This window comes from Aplysia californica, unplaced genomic scaffold (assembly GCF_000002075.1).
Source record: "Aplysia californica isolate F4 #8 unplaced genomic scaffold, AplCal3.0 scaffold00384, whole genome shotgun sequence".
NCBI classification, from domain to species: Eukaryota; Metazoa; Mollusca; class Gastropoda; order Aplysiida; family Aplysiidae; genus Aplysia; species Aplysia californica.
The window spans coordinates 144,899-153,434 of NW_004797654.1; the positions used below are offsets into that span (position 1 = coordinate 144,899).

The 8,536-nt window shown below is 40.8% G+C and overlaps 1 protein-coding gene across 1 annotated transcript in view; it reads left to right on the plus strand.

Moving 5' to 3' along the window:
- Positions 1–4,339: 4,339 nt before the first annotated feature.
- LOC101860113 (hydroxymethylglutaryl-CoA lyase, mitochondrial) overlaps positions 4,340–8,536 on the plus strand; it is a gene marked incomplete in the record, with an annotated part of 13,668 nt that continues 9,471 nt past the window's right edge. Inside the window, 3 exon segments of the mRNA XM_035971135.1 lie at positions 4,340–4,447; positions 5,642–5,710; positions 7,341–7,448. Of these exon segments, the coding sequence (XP_035827028.1) occupies positions 4,361–4,447; positions 5,642–5,710; positions 7,341–7,448 (264 nt within the window).

Here is an 8,536-nt window from a genome sequence, read left to right on the forward strand (position 1 = left end):
AGACAGAGAGAGAGAGAGAGAGAGAGAGAAAGAGAGAGAGACAGGGAGAGAGAGAGAGACAGAGAGAGAGAGAGAGAGAAAGAGAGAGAGGAGAGAGAAGGGGGGGGGGACAGAAAAAGAGGGGAGAGAGATGGAACGATAGATTTGATAAAAATGAAAACTGTTCATTAAAAAAATTATGTGCGCGGATGCTTTAGTGCGGTTTGCTCTTTCTTTCCTATCAAACGACTATCATCCTTATCTCTCCTTTTTTGCTACTCTCCAGTAACACTGAATTTTTGGCGCTTATTTGACACTTATATGTGGTGCAAGGGATCTAAAAGTCTTGCTAAAACTAAACTCAAAGCAGCCAAACTTTTAAAAAGAGCAGGGAAGACTTTGTGGGCTTGAAATGGAGCTCCCAAAACAATTTGTGAAACTAGTCGTAAGCTTTCTGGGCTCAACCAGCATTTCGCTTTTAAATGAAACATCTGTTTTCTTATCTATATTTTCAATGGTTTTGTGACAGTTTACCAGACGTAAAATAGAAACTGATCTAATTTCCGGTTTGTAGTTTGTCTTCCAACCTATAAGTGGGTTGGAAAATGCTGGTGAATAGACCGAAAAAGAATCTTTTTCCTCGTACACTTGCTTTTCTTTTGGCCTGTACAAGGACACTTTTTGCCTTATCTACGTGTTTTGGGTGTGTATTAGTTATAACAGCTGTAGAATTCCTTCTGCTCCTTTCCTTAAACTATCAAGCTCAATGCACTTTTCAACATTTTGTGAGGTGTGATTGTGCCAGTAGAATCAGAAGAAGAAGTAAAGATATAAGTAACATAGATAAATTATAATCATGTAGCAATGATTTTTGTTACGCAAAATTGTTTTGGCGTATTTTCTCTCACTGTTGATGTTTTTTTCTTTTGTTGGTATTTGGAGAATGAGCCCCACTTTGCCATTTGTCATTGTATGCATGAGTATTGATCATCATTGTCTGTGGATCATTGAAATAGTAGGTTTTAGCAGAGATTGTCTGTGTGTGTGTGTGTGTGTGTGTGTGTGTGTGTGCTCTGTTGTGTGTGTGTGTGTGTGTGTGTGTGTGCTCTGTTGTATGTGTGTGTGTGTGTGTGTGTGTGTGCTCTGTTGTATGTGTGTGTGTGTGTGTGTGTGTGCGTGCGTGCGTGCGTGCGTGCGTGCGTGCGTGCGTGCATGCGTGCGTGCGTGCGTGCATGCGTGCATGCGTGCGTGCGTGCGTGCGTGCGTGCGTGCGTGTGTGTGTGTGTGTGTGCTCTCTTGTATGTGTGTGCATGTGTGTGAGTATGGATGTGTTTGTGTCAACTTTGTGTGTGTGTGTGTGTGTGTGTGTGTGTGTGTGTGTGTGTGTGTGTGTGTGTGTGTGTGTGTGTGCGTGTGTGTGCGCGTGTGTGTATGTGAAAACAAGCTTGTGTTTGCGTGTTCATGTGTGTATGTGTGTCTTGTAAGTGGATGGAAAGAGGATTTAGTAGTCCTCTCATCTTACTTGTTGGTGGTTTGAGAGTATGGCACTTGTAAGTCCTACTTATTTTCTTTCATTCTTTTGTAACTATCTGTCTCTTCTGTATTTTTTTCTGCATTTTTTTTCTGCAGTTAATGATTGTTATTTGTCGATGCACTTCTGTTTATTTATATTATTTAAAGTTACCAAAACATCTTTATGATCCTTTTGTACTTTATTTTTTGTTTGTCTTGCTTTTTTCCAGCTGTAAATGACTGTTTGTATCGATTTGCTTCTCATTATCCTCGGTGAAGTAGAACAAATCATGTGGGTGTTGGTGTAATTGTGAGTGTCTGTATGAGTGTGTGTCAATATGTGAGTATGTATGTGTGTGTGTGTGCTTTTGGCATGTGATTGTTAAAAATATTGGGGTTCCTAGGAGGGTAGGGGGGGGGGGCAGGTAATATCAGCTGTGGTTTGGGGGGGGGGGGAGCAGGTAATGTCAGCCACCTCTTCAACTTAAACTCTATGAACCGGTTTGAGAGTTCTTGTGTCTTCAATTCCTTGGTGTGTCTGTCAAATGTTTAGGTCTGTTAAAGAGTTTGTTGGTTTTATAATTCTGTTGTATGATTGGAATAATGTGTGTGCCACTTTAAAGTTCTACTTTTAGTCAAAGTGTTATGTTGTGTCTTTTAAATGTTTGCTGTCTGGTTGGAAGTGTCACTGGTATCCATTTTTAATACTATTGGCATTTCTGATGACAGCGGCAAATATTTGTCTCACGGACACAAGTGTGTGTCAGGGTCATAATTAACATCGGCCCTGAGGGGTTAGCCCGGTCATCCAGTGAACATTTTGGCTTCTGGCCAGTGTACTGTCAGAGGCTTATTTACATAATTGTTGGAGGTGGGCAGGGGACACTTTGTGTTTGTAGATGTATGTTTGTGTTTGAGAGAGAGAGACAGAGGGAGGGAGAGGGAGAGAGAGAAAGAAAAAGAAAAAGAGAGAGAGAGAGAGAGAGAGAGAGAGAGAGAGAGAGAGAGAGAGAGAGATTACTATTGTTATGAGTGATGTAAATGACTACTGTTATTTTGTTTATGAATAGATATAATGATGAGGACTATGGATTGTTGGATCAAGTTTTTGTGTAGGAGAGGGGGGGGGGAGTCATTGACATACGTAAACAATAGCAGGTGTTAATGATGATATCTCAAGTAGGTTCCTCTTCACTGTCCTTCTGTTGTGACAATGTTTAGACTCGCTTGTTCCTAGAACTGAGAAGGCCTACATGACCGTTGCCGGTGTCGATGGGCTTATCTTTCTCGCAAACAAGCTAACAAACAAACAGCATCCAAAATAAACTTGAAATTGGTGGAAGGGTCAGTGACATCATCCAGGAATGTGAAGCAAGTTAGACTTAATGACCCGGGTGGTGTATCGTCTGTAGCCGTGACCAGCACATTCCTTTGATGAGATAATTATTGCTTCGCGACGATTGCTTCATCACATTTGTTGTCCTCTATCTTTTCACGATCAAGGTGTAAGCAGGAATGTCTTCTTGTTATAGATCCCTTAATTTATTAATTTATGCATCGATGCATTGATGTGCCTGTGCGGTGAAGTTGTGCCTGAGGTGTTCCTATATTTGTGGTGGATAGAGGTGTCGCTGAACCGCGTTTGTCTTCTGGTAGTTGTTGACTGTGCGTGGTCTGGCCCCTGTGGTGGTTTCCTGGTGGGCAAGTCAAAGATTCTCTAGTGGAAAATCTTTGGTCATGTCAGTGTGCACAGTCTTGTTGCCATAGCTCAGGACTCTGGTAGCACTGTGCTGTACTTGACATCCACCACTGGTCAGTCGTCAGTTGTGTTTGACCGACTGCTGTGGTCTCGAGCTCTCCTTCCCTGAACGTGCTGCAGCGCTGGACTCCGTGTTGAGTTGCTGTGTGGTGCAGCAGTTGTTCTGTTGGGGTTGGGGTCGGACTGGACTGACCATTCTGACACCATCACGGGTCACGCTGAGGTTTGACTGCACTGACCACACCCCTACTGTTGTTTACCCAGGACACAGCAGGGGCCTGCCATGGGGGACCAGGACTTTTTCTCACTTGATGATGTACTAGATGTGAGCAGATATTATTGTTATAATATACTGTCTAACATACACATAGTGAACCTATTTGTAGGTCCATCCTGAATGTTTTTCTTATGTGTGCCTATTCTTTGTATGAAATAATAATGATAATGATAGTATAATAATACAAATGTAATAATAATAAATAATAATGGTAATAATGACTGCATTTATATTGAACATCCAAGTTCAACAACATGCTCTGTGGTACTTAAACACTATTATTACCCCTAAGCTGACTGTAGAATACTCAGAAAGTGGGTGGTTGGCGGGTGCTCTGGTGTGGTTTGCTCCTTCTTTCCTCTAAACAGCTACCGTCCTTATCTCTCCTCCTTCTTTTTTACGTTTGTTGTTACTCTCTTGTAACACCTCTAATCTTCGGCACTTATATGACCTTATTGTGTTGCAAGTGCCGTAAAACTCTTTACTAAAACTAAAAATACTCAGAAACATTCTTGGCATCCTGGGAAGCATACTGTGCAAGCTGCAGATTACATGTGCTATAACACTTATAAACTGACGATATCTTTTGTTGTCTATAGGGGGGGTACCCGTTCTAAGCTAGATGAAGTGAAGAAAAGTGAAGTTTTGTTGCGCTGTTACTGAGACAAGCAAAAGGGGAAAATAACACAACAGGAACTGGAATTGGTTTGCAGCATTACAAAATTTGCAGCATTGCGTGACTAAACTTTGGAGATTTTGGTTAATTTAAGAGAGTTTGTTCGTTTCTGTTGTTATTGAAAAAGAGAAAGCCTTCTATTTCAAGAGAGGTGCAGATGTTGCAGTCTCTTGTTATTGCCGATGATGTTGAGGATGCCGACGATGCTTCTTCTACCAGCGACATTGTTTGCTGCGAGACTGATGTGAGGGTTTTCGATGAATTGAGTTCATTTTGAAGAACTGGGCTTCTTTTCTTTGTTCTCTTTCCTTTATTGTTTCTGATTTCTTTGGCGCTCGCATTCTTTTCTTTTTTTAGGCTGCGTTGTAGATTTGAGTGATACTTACCCTAAAAAATAAATTATGTGTAGAGCCATTTTTTTCTTTATATAGATACTGTCTTAACCCTTTGTTTTTCATTTGTTTGCGAGAACTTTGGTACTCATTTTCTTTATCTTGAGGTTATGATGTTCTTGAATGATGCGTTCTGTTACATTAATAATTGTTTGTTCTTGGAGGCACCAGCTATCTATGTCTCTGTCCTGACTGTGTCAGTACATGAGGAATTTTTAGTAGTTATTATTTCGATCTCCTGAACAGTTCTGTATATAGATATATGTCTCTGTGTAGTGAGTGTGACAGTTTTTTTTGGTGTGGGGAATAGTTCTTGTTATTTATGGAGCCATGCAGGCTGATAGTTCTGATTATTCCTTAAAGTTTTGCAGTTAGAGTAATAGTTCTGATTATTTACAAGAGTTCTGCAGTAACTTTGTGGTGGACGTTTTCTTTTAGATGTCTTCCCTGTCTCTTTCAGTTACACTTCAGGATATTGTGTGGAGATATACTTTCTGTGCTGTTAGGCCACTGGGAAAGCTAATCTTGCTGGAGTACTGAAAATTCTGAAAGAACTTTTGAGTATAGATGGAGGTGTTTATGTGTTTTTGTGTGTATGTGTGGGCGCTCATGTGGGTGTGCATGTCTGAGTGAGTGTTTACTCACATACTCATTTTTTAAAATGTGCATGTCTGTATTTGCAAATATGTGTATGTATAATTTATGTGTATGTGTGTGCACATGCTTGTGTCTATGTAGGGGAATGTGTGTGTGCGTGTGTGTGTGTTTGTGTGTGTGTGTGTGTGTGTGTGTGTGTGTGTGTGTGTGTGTGTGTGTGTGTATGTGTGTGTGTGTGTGTGTTTATGTGTGTTTGTATGTGTTTAAGTGCATGTACATGTACAGCTTACAATTTCTTTATGTCTACCCCATATGTCAATTTTCTTAAACCAAAAAAAAAGTACAAGTGATTGTCTTATATGGGTGGCTGTTAGAGCAAGTTCGACTGTATCTATGTTACTGTCTCACTAATATGTGTGCTTTATTTCTTTCTGTCTCTGTGTCCTCAGCTGGCTGGCCTGCCCAGTTTTGTGAAGATTGTGGAGGTCGGACCCCGGGATGGCCTGCAAAATGAGGCGGTGAGTGGCGTCGGTTGACGACAGGGCAGCTCAGAACTATATGTGTCACAGGCACTCACCTATTTTTAGGCATATGGAGTTATTAGTATCCTATAGAAACTTGTTCCTTTGTCTTGCATTTGGCGAAAAAATATCCATCTGTTTGAATAGAAGTCAAGATATTTGCAAATGAAAGAGGTGGGGGTTGCCCGGTGTCAGGGGTAAAAATAGCGAGAAAACAGCCACCAAAACTTGTGTCCTTGAAAACTGCAAATTTACATTTTTTTGCGCCTTTAATCAACAATTTTCAATAAAAATCGACACAGAAAGGTGTTCTTAAATGGACATAAAAGGTATCGAGCCATAAAAAGAAAATTAGAAAAAATTTGCAAATGGCCAGTAAAATGCAGGTTTCCGTGATGACATTATTTTAACGAGGGCCTGATTTTACCACGCTGCCTCACATATGTTTTCACGAGAGGCGTATAATTCTAATTATTTGCCTGTTAGAACTAATATAATTTTCTTTGACCTCTTTGGATCCAATTTTTCACTTCCTGTGGTTGCAAACTTTACTTTTACTAAATAATGGTAATAATAATAATGATGATTTCAGTTTAAGTGGACTCTACTGTAGATAGTCTACTATTTTTTCAACCAAACACTCATCATCTCCAACAGATACAGATAGTTTACTATACTGTCAAAAAAAGGACTCATCTCCAAGAGATATACAATAAAAATAGTCGACTATTCTGTCAAAAGACTCACCTCTAGGAGATACAGACAACCTATTACCCTGTGAAAAGAATCACTTCCAGGATATGTAGATAGTGTACTGTACTGTAAACTAGAGACTCACCTCTAAGAGATATAGATAGTCTACTATCCTGTGGCAGAAAGATTCACCCCCAAGAGATATAGATAGTGTACTATCCTGTGGCAGAAAGATTCACCCCCCAAGAGATATAGATAGTCTACTATCCTGTGGTGGAAAGATTCACCCTCAAGAGATATAGATAGAGTCTACTTTCCTGTCATGGAAAGATTCACTTTCAAGAGATATATATAGTCTACTATCCTGTAATCTAAAGATTCACCTTCTAGAGATATAGATAGAGTCTACTACCCTGTCATAGAAAGATTCACCTTCAAGAGATATAGATGTCTATCATCCTGTCATGGAGAGGTTCACCCTCAAGAGATATAAAGAGAGTCTGCTACCCTGTCATAGAAAGATTCACCTTCAAGAGATATAGATAGTGTAATATCTTGTCATGGAAAGATTCTGGGACCCATCTGTGGAGTAATGTATTTGTGTTAAATACAGCGTAAAAACCTTTTAGAATTAAACCTAAAAGAACGTCAGTGGGCGGTTGGCAGGTGCTCTGGTGTAGTTTGCTCCTTCTTTCTTATAAACCATCTATCATCCTTTTCTCCCCTCCTCCTTTTTTCTGTTTGTTACTCTCTCGTAACACCTCTTATTTTCGGCACTTATACTACCTTATTGTATTGCAAGGGCTGTAATACTCTTACTAAATAAAATGCGAAAAAGAATTTCTCCCTTGTCCCATCACCACTGGCCCCTAAATGATCCAAACTGTGTGGATGTGGGCGCCAAACGCTTACCATTACGATTACCCATCCGCAGGGCGTGGTTCCCACAGAGGTCAAAGTTGAGTTCATCAACAAGCTGGCCGAGGCGGGACTGCCGGTCATTGAGGCCACCAGCTTTGTCTCGCCCAAGTGGGTGCCTCAGGTAGGTTGGTACAGGGCTCCCTCAGTCTGTCTTAAGTTAATGACAGGCTTTCCAACTCTCCGGAATTTTCCTGGACTGTCCGGGATTTGGCAATCAGGAAGTGGCGAGTTAGGGATAGACCACGTGGAACATCATGGAGAAGAGTCACAGAAATTAATGTACAGAAAAATGGGAAGACATGGAAGAACATCAAGAGAATAGCCCAGGATAGGCGAGATGGAAAGTGTTTGTTATTGGCCTATACCCTGATCCAGGGTGAGAAAGATGATGGTGATGATGATGATGATGATGATGATGATGAAGTTGAGAGCTTGTCACATACACAGCTCGAAGAGTCCTACTTCATTTAATTTTGTTCGAAGTAATATGATGTTTTGATTTTGGGTGTCCCTGATTGGGTTTTGAAAAAGCTGACAAACCTGTAATGGACATGGCATCTCCCCCCCCCCATCTCTCTCTCTCTCTTTCTTTGTCTGTGTCTCTGTCTCTCTCTGTCCCTCTCTCGCTCTCGCTCTCTTACCGTCTGTCTTTCTCTCTCTGTCTATGTGGTGCCTAGTAGGTCCTGCTTTTTTATTTCCCCTCTGCTATTTCTGTTTGTTGATCTTGCTTTTTACCAGCACTGATTGGTAAAACATTTAGTGTGCCCTTTTGCTTTTCGGTATACTAAAACCAAGTCTGTCTTCCTTTTCTGTGAGTTCATGATTGGTCTTATGTCGATGTGCCTCTCTTTGTGAATGGTTATACAGAGGATGCCTATTATTTTTCTTTATCCTTCTTGCTTTTTTCCCCGGCACTAAGTGACAGTAAATATTTTGTCAGTGTTCTTCTCTATATTCAAACTGAACGATGCCAGCCGACTTGATGGTCTACTGGGATATTTTGTGTTCTGCTTGACAACCTTCTACTGGACCATTTCTTACAGCTGTTCTAGTTAATGATCTACGAGTCTACTGCAATCCACAATCCTGAACATTTTCCCTCTGCCTTTATACAGGCTTGGGACTGTTATTGGCCGGATTAAACATGTTTTGATGGTTGAGTTTGTTGGGTGGTGGGGTGGGGTGGCGAATGGCACTGTTCCCTCCCCC